The sequence below is a fragment of the Geotrypetes seraphini genome, chromosome 1 (assembly GCF_902459505.1).
Source record: "Geotrypetes seraphini chromosome 1, aGeoSer1.1, whole genome shotgun sequence".
Classification (NCBI taxonomy): domain Eukaryota; kingdom Metazoa; phylum Chordata; class Amphibia; order Gymnophiona; family Dermophiidae; genus Geotrypetes; species Geotrypetes seraphini.
Window position 1 is genome coordinate 198,785,822 of NC_047084.1, and position 17,898 is coordinate 198,803,719.

The 17,898-nt window shown below is 38.2% G+C and overlaps 1 protein-coding gene across 7 annotated transcripts in view; it reads right to left on the reverse strand.

Moving 5' to 3' along the window:
- FAT1 (FAT atypical cadherin 1) overlaps nt 1-17,898 on the reverse strand; it is a 363,497-nt gene that overhangs the window by 117,929 nt on the left and 227,670 nt on the right. For all 7 annotated transcript variants that reach the window (XM_033943896.1, XM_033943897.1, XM_033943893.1 and 4 more), the window contains exon 10: nt 2,380-6,450. In XM_033943896.1, coding sequence (XP_033799787.1) covers nt 2,380-6,450 — 4,071 coding nt within the window. The remainder of the gene's footprint in view (nt 1-2,379; nt 6,451-17,898) is intronic.

Sequence of the window (17,898 nt, forward strand, 5' to 3'; positions counted from 1 at the left end):
TGCTGCCTGCTTGTCCTGGGATAATACAATTAACCTTTTTGCCCCCCCTTTTTTGTTAGCGAAAAGGAGAAATAAAAATTAATGATACAAAAGTAACTTGCTTAAAAATTCTTTTTTTTTCAGTCCTTTCAGCAGTGGTTCCCAAACTTTTTCTCAGTCCAGCCTGTTTGTCCATATATCCACTATAAATATGCTTAAATATATATTTGTATGCATATTGTCATGCAAATTCAAAACAAACAAATTCTGATATTCAGACTGGTAAGGTAGGATCTGATGTCTGGGTTGAAGGCCACTGCTATACGTTCAGTGCCATTTAAAATTGGTTGTATATTACTCCTGGAGGAGTTCTGTGCACAATATTAGCAAATTCTGCAAGTTTATTTGTCAAAATTTAAACAATATTTTTGCTAATTATTATCCATATTTCATTTAAAACATTTAAAATAAAATATTTTTCTTCTACCTTTGTTTACCTTTTTTCTGCTTTCCTGTTGCCTGCTAATTCTCCTTCAAGAGGCTGCTATCCATTTGTCTTTTCTATTCTCGTCTGTCTGTTCCCTCACTATACCTGCCTCTGACATATTGATCATTCCCTTTTAGCTTTTCTACCTCTTTCTTACCCTTCTCCTCTTTTTCACTTTTCAGCTAAAATCCCTCCCGACCCTCCCCAGCAGCAGCCTCCTCCTGGGTCTGCCATGTTAAATTCAGAAGGAGCAGGAGTGTTACCCAATCGCTACTGCTTCCAAGACTTCCAGTGGCATATTGGAATTGGCTCAGGCAGGACCTAATGAAGCTTGTTCCTGCCCATGCCGGTTCCACTCTCTAAACGGCTGCTGTGAAAATGCCACTAGTAGCTCCAGAAGCCATTTTGAAGCAGGAACAGGAATTAGCAAGAGTGAGCCACTAAAACCAGGAAGAACTGCCACCAAGGGATGGGTTTGGGGAAGAGAGCTGCCGCCAGCAGGTGAGAGTTGGAGATGGCTCTTCTATGGGGGGAAAGAAGCGGGGCCAAGGCCAGTTTCATTTTCGAGTTTGGTTTCTGCCAAAACTGAGCAGCCAATTTTGGTTGTAGATTTAGTTTTGGCAGAAAACAGAAGAGCCTGGTTTTGGTTGGGCTCTCTCTAGTTCGTCCCTCCCCCCCACCACCACTACCACCTGACTATTCCATCCACCTTATTTCAGCCCTTTAACCTCCTCCTCCCTCTGCATATCCTAACCCCATTCAGCTTGCTGCAGCTCTCCCTCCTTCCATGGCACACAGCATCCCATCTACCTTGTTAGAGCCCCTTCCCCTCACGGCATAAACAATCCTATTCATCTTTCATGTAGTATTCCACCCAGCCCTCCCCCCCTCCCATACACACCACTTCATTGTGAGGATAAACTGCCCAGCCATATATCATGCTGGTTCCTGCTCCTCTGCCTTCCTGGGCTCCACTGTTCCTTTGGGCCACACATGCTTGCATATAGCTGAGTGGCTTAATGGAACCCCTCCCCCCCCCCCCCCGAGGACTAAGGCAGAGAAGAAGGAAGCAGCCCAATGCACAGCTATGCAGCTCCTCCTCTTGCTGCATTGAAGTAGCATGCTCATAGGGAGGAAGATAGCTGGAACAGAGCTTCTCTGTGCCACACTGCATTACAACAGCACAGATTAGACAAAATTCTGCACAGCCTGCAGAGGAGGGAAATTCTGCACAAATTCTGCATTGCATAGTAGTGCAGAACTTCCCATGAGTAATTACATACAAGAAATGAGTTGAGTACTTGGACTATATCAGGCAAGATTGCTAATAAGACAAAATTAAATGGGACTACACATTAGACGTTAATATTTAGCAATATCTGTACAGATAATGCCAGTATAAATTTAAAAAATAAATAAATGTGCCATTGTATTTACCTGTCAATCACCAAAATGTCAGAACTAATCTAACATTTATGCAGCACTTCATTCATCAGAGGTTACAAGCTGTCTTATTGATCCTCAGTGGGCCACCAAGCACTCAAACTTCTTTCATAGTGCCGGGCTTTATGCTCCCAATCGTCATTGGATACAATTTATATTAAATTATTTAAATACTTTAAGTGTTTATAATTTAGTGTTAAATCTTAAATAAATATGTACTAAAAGTACTTAGTTGTGCAAAGACGCTTCATACGGGGGTAGAATCACCAACATGTTTCACCCGTGAATTTCAAAGGGCTTTTTCAAGGATACCACTCCCTACTTTTAACCATTCAAACCGACCATGGTCTGATGAATGAAGTACTGCATAAATGTTGGATTAGTTCTAACATTTTGGTGATTGTTAGTTATTTGATGGTGGCTCCATTTAAGTGTGTTTAAATAGTGCCAAAGGCTAACATTGTATTTACCTGTAACATAGTAGGCAACTTGTCTGTTAATTTCATCAGTATCAGCATCAGTTGTACTTAAAATAGCGACTACACCCCCAAATGGATCATCTTCACTCACTGTACCCTTGTAAATCTCCGCGGTGAAACGTGGAGGGTTATCATTCACATCTGTAACAGTAACTTCTACCACAGTAGTAGACGACAGCTGAGTTTTCTCGCCTCGGTCAGAGGCAACCACTAGGATGTTATATTTGTTCTGGTTTTCATGGTCAAGTTCCTTGAGGGTAGAAATCCAGCCAGTTTCTAGGTTTATGGTGAAGAGCTCTAAAATTTCCCTGGGTTCCTGCGATTGTTCTAAGCTATAAGAAACTTGTCCATTGGTTCCAGAATCCAGATCATTTGCCTTGACTCGGATGACTTTTGTACCTCCTGGAAGGTTTTCCATGATGAACGCTCGATATGGACTGGATTCAAAGACTGGACTGTTGTCATTCACATCTCTTACTTGAATACTAACATCTACTGAAGAAAAAAACTCTTGTTCTCCGGCCATGTTTTGTACTAACACAGAAAACTGGTACCATTTAGTTGTCTCATGATCAAGACTCTTCTCAAGTTTCAGTCTTCCTTTTTGCTTGTCAATAACAAAGAATTCATCTTTATTACTTTCAGGTGTGTTTCCTCTTACTAGAGTATATACTAAGGGCTGGTCACTCTCTGCTTTTATAACATCTATCTCAGTTCCAATGGGGAGATCTTCAGCAACAGTGAACGTATAGAATGGCTCTGAAAATTTTGGAAGAAGCACATTTGGTGAGAGTATTTGAATGAAGACAGGGACAACAGAATCTCTTTGTGGCAAGCCACCGTCTACTACTTTAACAACGAAACTAAAATATTCATCTTCTAAGCCAACAAGGCTTTCTTTTGTAGTAATTATACCAGAAAACTGATCAATTTTAAAATTTTCTTCAACATGCTCAGAATCCGCTTCAATGGTATAAGTAATATCTGCATTTGTGCCCTCATCAGCATCTGATGCCATTACTTTAATGACAGAAGTACCTTTTAAAGCATCAGAAGCAATGCTTGCTTTGTACTCTGTTGCACGAAACTGTGGAGTATTGTCATTATAATCTGTAAGTATTACATTGAGGCTGCAGAAAGCTACTTTGCCACCAGTGTCTTTAGCCATTAAACTTAAAGAAACAACCTTATCCATTGGATTCTCACGGTCAAGTTTTTCTGAGGTAAATATTTGTCCCTTCTCAGAAATATAAAATTTGTCTTTGGCAAAGTCATTCACAATGTAGTAAGTGATGTATCCATAAGGGCCAGAGTCTGCATCTGTTGCTTTAACTATAGTCACTAGTGTATCCACTGGAGAATTTTCAGATAGTTCCACTTCATACTCATTTTTGCTGAAAACAGGGCTATGCAAGTTAGCTCCAATTACAGTTACTTGAACTTGGGCTGAACTTCTGAAGACACCATCAGATACAGACACATTAAGACTGTAAAATGGTTTCAAGGCTTGTTTGCGTAGGCTTGAGACAGTGATAATACCAGACTTGCTATTAATTGCAAAATTCATGTGGTCATTGCCAGCTAATATGGCATATTCTAATTTGTCAGCATCTGATTTGTCGGCATCAGAGGCCTTTATGCAGGTTATGAAATGTCCACGAGGGGACAATTCGCTGATATTAGTTTCATAAAGCAGCTGGCTAAATAGTGGAGGGTTATCATTGAGATCAGTTACATCAACAGTGACTGTAATATCGCTACTTAGTGGTGGCATGCCAGTATCCATGGCCCTTACAAGCAATTTGTACTGCTGAACCTGCTCATAATCCAGTGCTTTTGCTGTTAAAATAAGCCCATTGCTACTATCAATGTAGAAATGCCCTGTACTCTGGATATTATTTTCCACTAAATGATAGGAAATAATTTTATTTGTTCCAGAATCTGCATCTGTGGCTGTGACTTGTACAACAGATGTTCCAATTGCAGATGCCTCAGACAGTGTTACAGCATAAGACTCCTCTGTAAATACAGGAGGGCTGTCATTAACATCTTCAACTACTATGTCAACAAACACATCAGCATGAGCCCCAGTAACAGAGTCCATTGCTTGCACGCTAAGCTTGTACGCTGGATGGGATTCGAAATCAAGAGGAGCAACAACAATTATAACACCGGTGTTGAAGTTGATTGCAAACTGATTAAATGGATCACCATCTTTGATGATGTAAACAACACGAAGTCCTTCTGGGCTGTTAGCTTGCACATGAACAACAGGACTATGTAGTTGGATATTTTCGGCTATCTCTATGCTGTAGAAAGGCTTTTCAAAAACTGGCATGGCTTTATTCATCACAGTAATCGGTACTACAGCTTCTGCATAATGTGCAGGGTCTCCTCCATCCTTTGCTATCACTGTGATGAGAAACTCCTTATTTAATGTATCTGCATCAAACTCTTTCTTCAGCAAGATTTCACCAGCAGGGCCAATTTGAAAATGCTCATGATGCTCTTTCAGATAATAGTGCACTTCTCCATTCTGACCAATGTCTTTGTCTATAGCGGTAACATATCGAACAATATGACCTACTTCAGCATCCATTTGAACAGCAGCATAATATGGAAGGTTCACAAAAACAGGTATATTATCATTTACATCTTCTACAGTGACCCTCACTACCACATGTGCAACTCTTGAGGGTTTGTGCTCGTCAGTCACTTCTACTAATACTTCCAGGTATTCCTGTTGCTCCCGATCAAATGATATGCCTGTAGTAGAGAGTACTCCAGAAGTGTGGCTTATTTTAAATCTATTATCTGGATTTAGAATATGATAAAACAAAGGTTCATTTATAGGAGTCCCCACAGCAGTAATAATAGCTATTGTTTTTGCTTCAGTAGAATTCTCTTGAACAAATGCCGTATAAGAACTCTGGGTAAACTTGATCTGGCTCTCTCTGCTTTCCTTCACATTAATTTTGATATATGCAGTGCTTGCAAACCTTCCATCAGATGCTCTGATGGTCAATTCATACCTGCTTCTTAACTGGGTTGTATTTTGAACAGTTATAGATCCACTCTTGGGATGTATAGAAAATTTTTCTCCAATATTGCCTTCAGTTATAGAATAAATTAGCTCCGAGAAAACTCTTGAATCATCATCTGTAGCATTGACAGTGATAACTTTTACTCCTTTATATGTTGGAATCAAGAGAGAGGCCTCATACAACTCCTTTGAAAACAATGGAGGACAATCATTGATATCAATCACGTATAAAGTAACATTAGCAGCATGTTCTGCAAATAAACGTGGCGTTCCCATGTCATGTACTTGCACTGTAAAGTAGAAAATATTTGTCTGTTCATAGTCCAAACTTACTACTGTACGAATGGCACCAGTGCTGGAATCAATAGCAAAATACTTGTGGACAGATGGTTCAACAATTTGATAAACAAGCAGAGCGTTCAATTCCTTATCAGCATCTGTAGCCCGAATTACTAACGGGACATTCTGGTTAGAGAGAACCACACTGTTAACTGGAGCAGATTCACTGATAAGTCCCATGTACTCAGACTGCAAGAATATTGGAGAATTATCATTCTCGTCCCGAAGATGCACTATGACCGTTGTGTTTGTGGACAAGCCAGCCATGTTGGTTCCCTGAACTGTAAGTGTATAGGAAGGCACACTCTCAAAATCAAGCAGCTTCTCTGTGATTACAACTCCAGAATTTGGATTGATAGCAAAGGCATCTCCAATATTGCCATCTTTTATTTCATAGACCACAGATGACTGGCTATATGCTGTAACCAACCCAACAAAACTACCCACACGGGCATTTTCACTGATCTCGACAGAATACTCCTTCATTATAAACTTTGGTGAAGCATTATCAGAGATTGTGACAAAGATGTGAACGGAAGTTAATCCACTCATTGCTGGAGTACCATTGTCCGAGGCTTTCACAATTAGTTCATATTTTCCATGATTACCACGATCTAGTTCTTTTGCAGTTTTTATAGTACCAAGGATAGGATCAATGGTAAAAGAATTTCCAACATTTCCTGTAAGAGAAAAAAAAAATTAATTCAGAAATCAGATAGCAAGACAGTGACGGTGCAATGTGTATACAGATTATATATGTAGGTGTGGGGGGGTTTGTTTTTGGGGAAGGAGGTAGAGAGGTAGTTAAATATTCTGCCATTCTATTCAAACAAACATAATGCCATTACACACTTATTTCCAGTTTAACAAAAGAATCCCAACAACATAACAAATGTTCTACAATGAAAACTTTTGGGAACATTAAGAACCCCCTTTCTGTAGAAGAAACTGAAGCTTAGTATAGCAATTTCAACTTTACTATTCAAGAAAAGGACCTCAGTAGTCTTGAAAGATTACATTTAAAGCATTTTCTAGCTTAAAGAAGATATGGCCTCTATCAGCTACACAGGTTAACAAGAATAGATGTGGGAGAAGTCATTGCTTGCTCTGGGATCAGTAGAATGGAATACAGTAGAATGGAATATTCCTGCTGTCTGCAAGGTACCTGTGACCTGACTGGCCATTGTGGAAACTGGATACTGACCCAGTGGTCTGACCCAGTGTAGCTATTCTTATGTAAGAAGTGGCAGAGAACAATGAGAGATTATATAAAAATAATATGTTTATTGAACATAAGAATTGCCCTGCTGAGTCAGATAAAAGGTTCAAGACACATGTATCTAGTAGAGTCCTAAAGAGTAATAAGATTCTATGCTACTTAACCTCAGGGACAAACAGTGGCTTTACCCAAGTCTACCTTAACAACATTTCCTCCAGGAATATGTCCAAATATTTTTTAAACCCAGCTACAGTAAGGGAAGATTAGGTTCTTACCTCGATAATCTTCTTTCTAGTAGAAAGGCATAGGAGTCTTGAACCAATGAGTTATTCTCCTTTGCTCACGAGTTTGTAGAAGGCATCATCTAACCTTTTTCTCTTGACTCTGCCTCCTGCATCTCTGGGCTGTGACCCATCTACTCTGTTTGTATCAAAGAAGTTGACAATTCCTATAAGACAGTGGTCTCAAACTTGCGGCCCGCCAGGTACTATTTTGAGGCTCTCAGTATGTTTATCATAATCACAAAAGTAAAATAAAACAGTTTCTTTTTTTAATTTCTTTATTGATATTTTGAACTTGACAATGTATACATTTGAAAAATCGAAAAAAAACCTATATGAAAATACACTATTAACATCAGAAATATTACAATAAAAATTTTAAATCCCTTCTTAACCTATAACAGTAATGATATTATATTATACTCATCAATATTATAGAATATTATGAAATTTATACCTCTAAATCCAATTCTTCCAAGCGATTCCAGCACCGCCTATTTGAATCTTGGAGTTTAACCATAAGGACTGTAAAGTAGATTTCATTATTGGTACCTCTGTTAATTTATCAATAAATTTAATAGTTTTCCAAGTATCCAATACAATTATATTGTCCTTAGCATATTTATGAAATCTGATACTTAATACATATGGAAGTCTCATAGGGGACACCAAATTCCGTTCCAAATATAACCAATCTGGTTGATGATCAATAAGCTCAGGGAGGATCCAATACATACCTTGACGCAATATATAGGCTTGATGGTACCTATAAAAGTTTGGAAAATTTACCCCACCCTTCACAATTGATTTTTGCAACGATACTAAAGCAATTCTTGGTTTTTTCCCAAGCCAAACAAATTTTGTCAAAATATTATTTAATTTTTTGTAAAAGGACTCTTGAAAATAAACTGGTAACATACTCATTTGGTAACAAACTATAGGCAAAATCATCATCTTTACTGTTTGCACTCTCCCCCACCAAGAAATATGCAAAGGATTCCATTGCTCACACAATTCTGTAACTTTTAGTAATAAGGATTTTTCATTTACCTTCATTGTTTCTTCCAATGTACTTTTTATCCAAATTCCTAAATATTTTATTCCATCTTTCTTCCAACTAAACTGAAATGAATCAAATAAGCCTTTTATACAATGCACATTTAGTGGAAGAATTTCTGATTTATTCCAATTTATTTTATAACCTGAAAATTTTCCAAATTTATCAATCAAATCCAATAAATGTGGAATGGTTGACTCCGGATTTCTCAAATGAATCAAAATATCATCTGCATAAGCAGAAATTTTATATTCCCGACCTGCATAAGGAATACCTTCTATCTCCTTTGATTGTTGAATAGCTAAAAGTAGAGGTTCCAAACAATATCAAATAACAAAGGAGATAATGGACAACCCTGTCTAACTCCCCTTTCTAAAAAGAACCTTTCTGAAAAAGTATTATTTATATATAATCTAGCAGATGGGGAGCTATACAGGGATTGAATCATTTGTATAAATCGAGAACCAATACCAAACCAATCCATTGCTTAATACATAAAAGTCCATTCTACCCGATCAAATGCTTTCTCTACATCTAAAGAAACAGAGAAAGCCGGATCTTTCATATCCTTTGTTAAATGTAAAATATGAAAAGCTAATCTGGTGTTATTTGAAGAATGTCTGAGCAACAAAACCTGTTTGATGCATACCAATAATATAAGGGAGAGCCTTATTCAAACGCAAAGCCAATATTTTAGCTAACAATTTCCCATCAATATTAATCAAAGAAATAGGCCTATAGTTTGAAACCAACATGGGATCTCTGTTTGGCTTTGGCAAAACTATTGTTAAAGCTTCTGCCATAGTACCTGTAATACAACCTTTATTTAGTTGAAACTGATATAATTTGAAAAGATGGGGTAACAAAATAGTTTGAAAAGAGTTAAAAAATTCTACCGTATATCCATCACTTCCTGGAGCGGATCCAACTCTAAGGGACTTTAAAGCCCTCTGAATTTCTTTTTGTGTTATAGGTGCTTCGAGATTTTCTTTCATATGATCAGGAATTTTAGGGCCATTAATCAACTTTAAAAATTCAAAACCATCTTTCTCTTTATTAAAATAATGCTCAGAAGAATACAAGCTTTCATAAAATTTCAAAAATTGTTGTAAAATATTTTTAATTTGAGAATGAATTATTCCATTATCATCTGAAATAGCCATTATATTAGCTTTCCTTTTTTTTGCTTTTAAATAGTTAGCTAGTAATCTTCCCGCCTTATTTGAGGTTCCATAATACAATGCCTTATAGGACACAAACTCCTTTCTAGCCAATTGTGATGATATCTCATTGTATCTAAATTTTACTTTTAGCAAATTCTGATAAATACTTTGTTCCCATTTTTCCTTTAATTTAATTTCCAATTTTCTAATATTTTGTTCTAAAATTAAAAAATCTTTATTTAGTTGTTTTCTAACATATGCTGAGTACGAAATTATGTGTCCTCTCAAGGTAGCTTTAAAGGCATCCCATAAAATTTCCTGAGACATTTCTTCTGATTCATTAAACTGAAAAAATTCACTTATTTTTAACTTAAATTTTTCTATAAAATTGGAATCTGCTAGCAATGTATTATTAAACTTCCAAACAGGACTATTATTTTCTTGTTCATCTATCTCAAAATCAATCCAAATACCCCCATGATCTGAAAGTATAATTGAATCTATATTCGCCTTCTTAACCTTCTGTACTAAATTATCTGAAATGAAAAAATAATCAATTCTAGAAAATGATTTGTGAACATGGGAATAAAATGAAAATTCCTGATCATTGAAATGAAAAATCCTCCAAATATCTTTTAAACCACAAGAATTTATCAAATTATCTAATCCTAAAGATTTTAAAATTTTACTAGGCTTTTTATCTAAAATAGGGTCCATTACTGCATTAAAGTCCCCTGCCAAAATTAAATTGGAAGAAGATGATGGTAAAATTATTTGTTGAAGCTTTTTAAAAAACTTAGATTGATTCAAATTAGGTGCATAGATATTGAACAGTATCAAGGTATCTTTCCCTGAGCTCATTTTTACTTGGACCCATCTTCCGAAAGGATCCATAGATAACATAGTAAAAGTAGCCATACATTTTTTATGTATCAAGATAGCCACACCAGCTTTTTTGCCTACAGCAGGGGCAAAAAAACACTGTTTAACCCAACCCCCTTCCAGCTTACTTGATTCTAATGCAGATAAATGAGTTTCTTGCAGGAAATAAATATCTGCCCCCTGTCTTTTAAGAAAAGATAAGGCTTTCTTTTTCTTTATAGGGTGATTGAGTCCATTAACATTCAACGAATACATTTTAAAATACATTTATATTTATTTTAAGGAACCAAAGAAAATGACCTGAAAAGATTTTAATTCTTATATATTACATTACATTACATCAGGGATTTCTATTCCGCCATTACCTTGCGGTTCAAGGCGGATTACAAAAGGTTAATTTAAAAAAGACATAATTACAATGATTAGCTAGAGAGGTAAGTTGTAGATCTTAAGAGCATTTAGAGGTCGTGTTGTTATTGCTGTTTCAGGAATTTCTTGAAAAGTGTGGTTTTTATTTCTTTTCTGAACGTCCTATAGTCTGGGGTGGTCATCAGAAGGTTGGAGATCTGGTTGTCCAGTCTTGCGGCTTGAGTGGCTAGGAGGCCGTCGTGTAGTTTTGTTCTTTTTACTTCTTTGATTGGGGGGGGTATGAATGGGGAGTGCGTTTTTCTGTGTCTGGTACTGGGTGCTTGGATGAGGCGATTGTTCAGGTATGATGGGCTGTCTCCGTGTAGGGTTTTAAATAATATGCAGTAGAATTTGAATTGGATTCTTTCTTGGATTGGGAGCCAGTGTGAGTTGATGAAGGCTTCAGTGATGTGGTCATGTTTTTTCAATGAGTAGATGAGTCTCAAAGCTGTATTTTGGATTGTTTGGAGTTGTCTTATCGTGGTTGCAGGACATGGAAGGAAGAGTATGTTACAGTAGTCCAATATACCTAGTATTAGGGATTGTACTATAAGTTGGAATTGTGTTCTTTCAAAGAATTTTCGGACTTGTCTCAGGTTTCTCATGATTGCGAATGATTTTTGAATTGTTTTATTTATTTGCGGTTGCATTGTGCAGCATCTGTCTATGGTCATGCCTAGTAGTTTTATGGTGGTTTGGATGGGATATTTGGTTGCGTTTATGTCTAGGATGGTTGTGGTTTGGATCTTGTCATTTTCTAGGAGGATGAATTTGGTTTTGTCTTGGTTGAGTTTAAGTTTTTGATTTTCCATCCAGGTTGTGACTGCTTCAAGTGTTTGGTGAAGTTTGTCTGTCATGGTAGGTTTAGAGTGATCGTATGGGACGAGGATGGTGATGTCATCCGCATAACTATAGGAGGTTATGCCTAGATTATCCAGATGCGTTCCTAGAGAAGCAGTGTAGAGATTGAAGAGGGTAGGGGATAGTGGAGATCCTTGTGGTACGCCGCAGGGGTTTGACCAGGATTCTGACTTTTCTTTGTTTGATTTTACACTGTAGGTTCTGAGTTTTAGGAATCCTTCAAACCAGGAGTATACTTTGTCTGAGATGCCTATTGCATCTAAGATCTGTAGAAGGATGTTGTGGTCTACTAGGTCGAATGCCGCCGATAGGTCCAGTTGTATGAGTAGCATTTTTTTCCCTGTACTAAGTTGTTGTCTGACGGTATCCATAAGGGAGCCTAGTAGTGTCTCTGTGCTGAAGTTTGTTCTGAAGCCTGATTGCATGGGGTGGAGTAGGTTATGGTCCTCTATGTAATTGGTGAGGAGTTTGGCTACTAGGCCTTCTATAATTTTGACATATAGCGGAATTGAGGCTATAGGTCTAAAGTTAGATGGGAGGTTTTGTGGTGCTTTTGGGTCTTTTTGGATTGGGGTGATGACAATTTCGCTGAGGTCAGCAGGGAATGTGCCTTCTGTGAGCGTGAATTGGATCCATTGTAGAGTTATGGTGCGGAATTTTACACTAGAGGTGGTAAGGAGATATGAGGGGCAATGGTTGAGGTCACAGGAGGCATGGCTGTATTTTTTGTAGAATTTGTTGAATTCTGACCATTGTATGTTAGGGAATTGAGTCCAAATTCTGTCTGCTGCGATTGCCTCTTTTCCTGTAGGGTGGATTGTGATTGGATTTTGATGGGATGGGTTAAGGATGAGTGTGGCTCTGGTGTTGGTGATTTTGTTCTTGAAGTGTTCTGCTAAGAGGGTGGGTGATGGTGGAGGTGTGTTCGTGGTGGTAGTGTATGGTTTGGTGTCTGTTAATTCTTTCAGGATTTGGAATATTTTTTTGGAATCTTGGGTTTCCGTGCCTATGAGATTAGTATAGTAGCTTTTCCTCTTATCTTTTAGTAGATTTTTGTATTGTTTGTTGATTTTTTTCCAGTCGGTTTTTGTTTGATCTTGGTTCTTTTTTCTCCATTTTCTTTCTAATCTTCTACACTGTCTTTTGAGTTGGAGTAATTCATTATCAAACCATTGGTCTGATTTCCTGCTGGTTCTGGTTTTGGTTTGTAGGGGTGCCAGATCATCCAGGATGTTGGTGGATACATTTTTCCAGTGGGAGATGAAGTTTTTTGGGTCGCAGTCTTGGATAGTTTCGTCTACATTTGACCAGAAAATGGTTGGGTCGATATGTTTGCGTGAGGTATATGTGGTTTTTTTTGATTGAGGTGTGTGTTTGGTTTTGGTCCAATTGATGTTGAAGTTATAAATGTAGTGGTCTGACCATAGGGATGGGGACCATGTTCCGTTAGGAGTTTGGATTGCTGGATTGGATGGTTGGTGAGACATGAAGGCAGCAATGTCCAGTTGATGACCTTTTTCATGAGTGGTTTGTGGGTTTAGGATCTGGAAGGATAAGGCATTGAGGAAGGATAGACAGTTATTTGCTGGTGTGGAGGTTGTGTCTTCTAGGTGTAGGTTTAGGTCTCCTAGGATGAGGTTATATTCAGCTGTTAGTGAGTTTAGGTAGATGAAGTTTTCAAATTCAGGTCTCACTGTGGTCCAGTTTCCTGGTGTTATGTAGCAGAGCAAGCAGTTTAGAGAGTTTTTTAGTGTTGGGTTTGTGAGTTGACACGCTAGGAAATCCATTTGTGGAGTGGATGTTTTCTCAAGAATGTTTAGAGTTAGGGAGTTCTTGAATATTATTGCTAGTCCTCCTCCTCTTTTTTTCTCCCAATTACACATCCAATTACCCTCCCTTAAAACCCCTATATACCCTCCCACACCCATCCCCCTTAACAAATATAAGTGAATGACAGCACACATAAAGACCAGGAAATTGAAAGAAATCCCCAACCAGCAAACTATCAATTCATACTATAATAAAATCTTAAAATAATGAATTAAATTAAAATCATTACTTAAAATTACCATAAAATGAAATCTTGAAAATAATAAATTATATTATATAACTAATATCATTTTTCATTATAGACATTAAAACTTATTATATAAAATTTCCAACTTATCCAAACAAAACAAAAATCACAAAAATTAATACCAAATATAAAAAACTAAATGAATAAATTAATGTTTATGATTAATAGATACCCAATAAAATATTAAAACAATAAATATTGAAATATGAAATGTTAAAATTAATATATTAAATTATATAATTTATATTATCTAAAATTAGAGACAGTAGAAATTATTATATAAAATTATCATCCTATTCAACCAAAACGTAACAAATTTAGAAAAATTAATAAATATTAAAAATGAAGACTAAATGATTAAATAAAATGATTATTACTAGATATCCAGAATATAAATGAACATTAAAATAATAAAAATTCCAAATCTTCCCAACCTTTAAAATTCATATCCATTCATTCCCTCATTATAAATTTTATAATAAAATAAAACCCTAAAATCAGCAAAGAACATATAAGAATAAATATATATAAATACTAAATACTTGTCAAACTAGAAGAAAATCATATCTAAAGATAAAAGTAATCCATTTCTCAACTTATAAAAGATTCAAATCATCTTTACTAAACACTAATGTTACAGCTAGAGGATAAAAAAAATAAAATAAAAATAAAACTCATATCTCTATATTATTTATGTTATTATGGAAGTATCTGCCATAATATTAAAAAAGATATATAAATTATAATTAATAAATCAAATAAACATCTATCATCTGTTAATCCATAACATCAGAAAAAATAGAATTAGATTTCAAAAAATTGATGACCAGAACAAAATTTCCAGGACAAGCTTGTCAAATCAATATTAGGTTTAATAAGAAGTTGCAAAACCACAGAACCAGTCGACCTCAAAGACTTGTTATATCCCCAGGAAAGTCAGTCTTGTTAAAACCACAGGAAAGACAACATAAAAAATGCTCAAAAAATTAATAGAACTTTGTAAAAAGTCTTGCATCTGTTAAAAGGCAGGAGAGGGCAGCTGGGGTGCTGGCGGGTGCAGAAAATCATTTGCGGTATGCTCCGATCACCTCTTCCTGTTACTAAAGTCAGGTTACACCAATCAGGAGCTGCTTTGACATGTAGCTCCTGATTGGTGTAGCCTGACTTTAGTACAGGAAGAGGAGGTGAGAGCATACCGCAAATTATTGAGTCTGCGATCGCAAACCGCAAATTCGCAGGGGAACACTATATTTGGAATCTCAGGAACTGCTCATGAGCCAGGAATATGTAAGCCTCTGACAAATCTAGAAAGGCCAGAAATTTCACGCTGCCACCAAAACTATGACCGAACACACGGTCTCCATTCGGGATCGGGGCACTTTCAGTACTGCATTGATCGACTTCAGATCCAAGGCTGGGCTCCAGTCATCTGAGTTTTTCTTGGGTAAGAAGAAATATATTCTTTGGCTGGTACTGGTTCTACAGCCTGAATATCCAGAAGCCATATCACCATTGCTCAGACTTTCTCTGGTCGACCGGCCAGAGAGTCCACAAAATAAGTACAGTAGAGGATGAAAGAATTCGAGCTTGTGTCCCTCTCAAATTATATCCAGTACCCAGTGGTCTGAGCAAATCTTTGCTTAAACTTCCCAATAGGCTGACAATCATCCTCCAATCAGAGGGGGTTCAGTTATAGACACGGTGTCATTGGGACTTCTTAGTTGCGAGGAGCGTACTAAAAGTCTGAGCTCTCCTGGAGCCTCCAAACCTCTGCTGAGATCCTTGAAATGATATATGGGCAGAGGACCCCACTGAAGACTGAAAGTGATAGTCAAGAACCCCAAAAGGAACTATGATTTGACCCTCCAGGGACCCATGGTCTCCTATCTGGCAAGGATGTCAGGCGACGATCTGCCACACTTGCCATAACATCATCCAGTCTGTTTTCAAAGAGCATTTGGCGCTTGAACAGAAACCTGCACATAGTGCTTAGATGCCAAATCTTTGGTCCACAGTCTGATCCAAAGCATTCCATGGGTGAAGATTGAACAAACAGAAACCTTACTCATAACTGAAAACATCATACAGAGCATTTACCACATAATCCACTCCTGAAAGTAGAAACTGGGAGTATGCATCGTCCTCTGCCAAAGGAACTTGATGAAATCTGTTAGGGCAAGCACTTGCAACAAAAGAAGTTGCCGTCGCCGCCTTCAGACCCTAGGCCAGGACCTTAAAATGCCATTTAAGGACTAAATCCACTCTGCGGGTCTTGCGCATCCTTTAAAGTTACTCCACCTTCACTAGGCAGTGAAGTACGTTTAGTCATTTGTGCTACCAGCAAATTCACTTTAGGTGGGACAAACGATTGCTGAAAATCCAGAGCCATCAGATACAGCTTTGTCATAGTCCTGGCAACCAACAAGGGGCCTTCAGGAGTCTCCCAAAGCTCTACCAGCATCTTGGTAATATCTGGAAGCAAAAGAAAAAAAATGTGGTTTGAGCCTTAGAGCTGCTCATAACTGAAAAGTGAGCCTCAGAGATCTGCGGGGGCTCTAGTTTTAATTCCTGAAAGGACTCTGTAATTATCTCTACCAATGCTGCCAGCTTAAAAAGGCACTGTTGGGTCTTCCCTCTGATCCAGGGCTGCCATAAACTCCTGGTTGGTGGCCCCTGTTTGAGACCCCGCATCCTCCAGGATTGAGGATTCAGACTGGGATATTAAGGGCACTGACTTTGATCTCCATTCCTCCTAGTCCATCATCGACTGGACCTCAGTGTCCTGCAGATGAATCTTAGGTGGGAGAACCGCGCTCTAAAAGGACGAACCTCCCTGCACAGATGAAACACCAGATGGTGCATGCAGCTCCTGATAATTTAAATAGGTTGCAAACATTAAGCTCACAAAATCTGGAGCAAACCCCTGAACAGGGAGCCATGAAGAAGACTCCTGCAGAAACTCATCTTGTCTCCTCACGGGCCCAGAGGCATTTGCACTTTGCCAAAATTTACCAAGTTGCTACCTTGAGGGCTACAGGGAGAATTCTTGACTCCCAAAACTGAGCCACCTATGAGTGAGACATCCTAGAGGGACCAGAGGGGGACTAAGACCAGTCCTCCTGCCCCCCCCCCAATCAATTGCCCCAAAGCACATGAAACATGGATGCTCTTCAGTCGGTCATCCAGAGCGAACCTGGCATGAATCCACATTAAAACAGCCTGAGGAGTCCATCTGGAGTGATTTTAAGGAAAACAGAGGTTTTTTGAAGCAGATAGTGACTTTTAAAATCAAACTGGGACATCTAATATGGCCACTGTAGCAGGGTTTTAGCGCCCCTAAAATAGAAAACAGCCTGGGAAAGCTAAATAAAAGCACAGAAAATTCAACAAAGGGGTTATTGGAAGTGAGGGACCCAAAAATCAGCCCCATAAATCTCTAAAGCTTATATCTGTAGACCGTCCTGATGTCTCCCATAGGCTACAATAGCCTGTACTCACACTTGTGCTGGTGCTGTGCGTGCTTCAGCTGGAACTGCAGCCTGACAATGGAGAAGAAAGCTCCTCAGACAAGCATGAAATTCCACTCCAAATGCTTGTTTCTTCAGGTTTCCAGTCAGACCCTGAACAAGCCTGAGACCCTAGACCCCCACAGCTCTTCATGTGCCTTCAGGGAGGGAAGAACGCAGCTGGAATCTGCTAAAGTCCTCAGGACCAACATGGGGCCACACAGCCTGCACTCAAGCTCTGGTAAAACCCAGGAGTGAGGCAACATGGAGGAGTCATGAGGATAAGATGTCAATAATTCAGCCAGGGGTATACAGTTCAAAGTACACTTTATTGGTGGTAGTACTGTGAAGACGCGACACTGACAGTGTTTCAGAATCACTTCTAATAAACATATGTTTAAAAAAGAAAAAAAAAAGTCTCGAAGGATGATTTCTCTATCGCATGAATAGTACATTAAATGCACCCAATAAAGTGTACTTTGAACTGTATACCTGTGGCTGAATTATTGACATCTTATCCTCATGACTCCTCCGTGTTGTCATGTTTCTGTCGTTGCTGAGGCCTTTTGGGGTTTTCTCTTCAAAAACCAGGAGTGAACCATACTCCTAGGAGAACAATCCCCGAGCCCCTAAAATATTAGGGTAGGTCGGCCAGATAAGTTCCCTATAAAAAG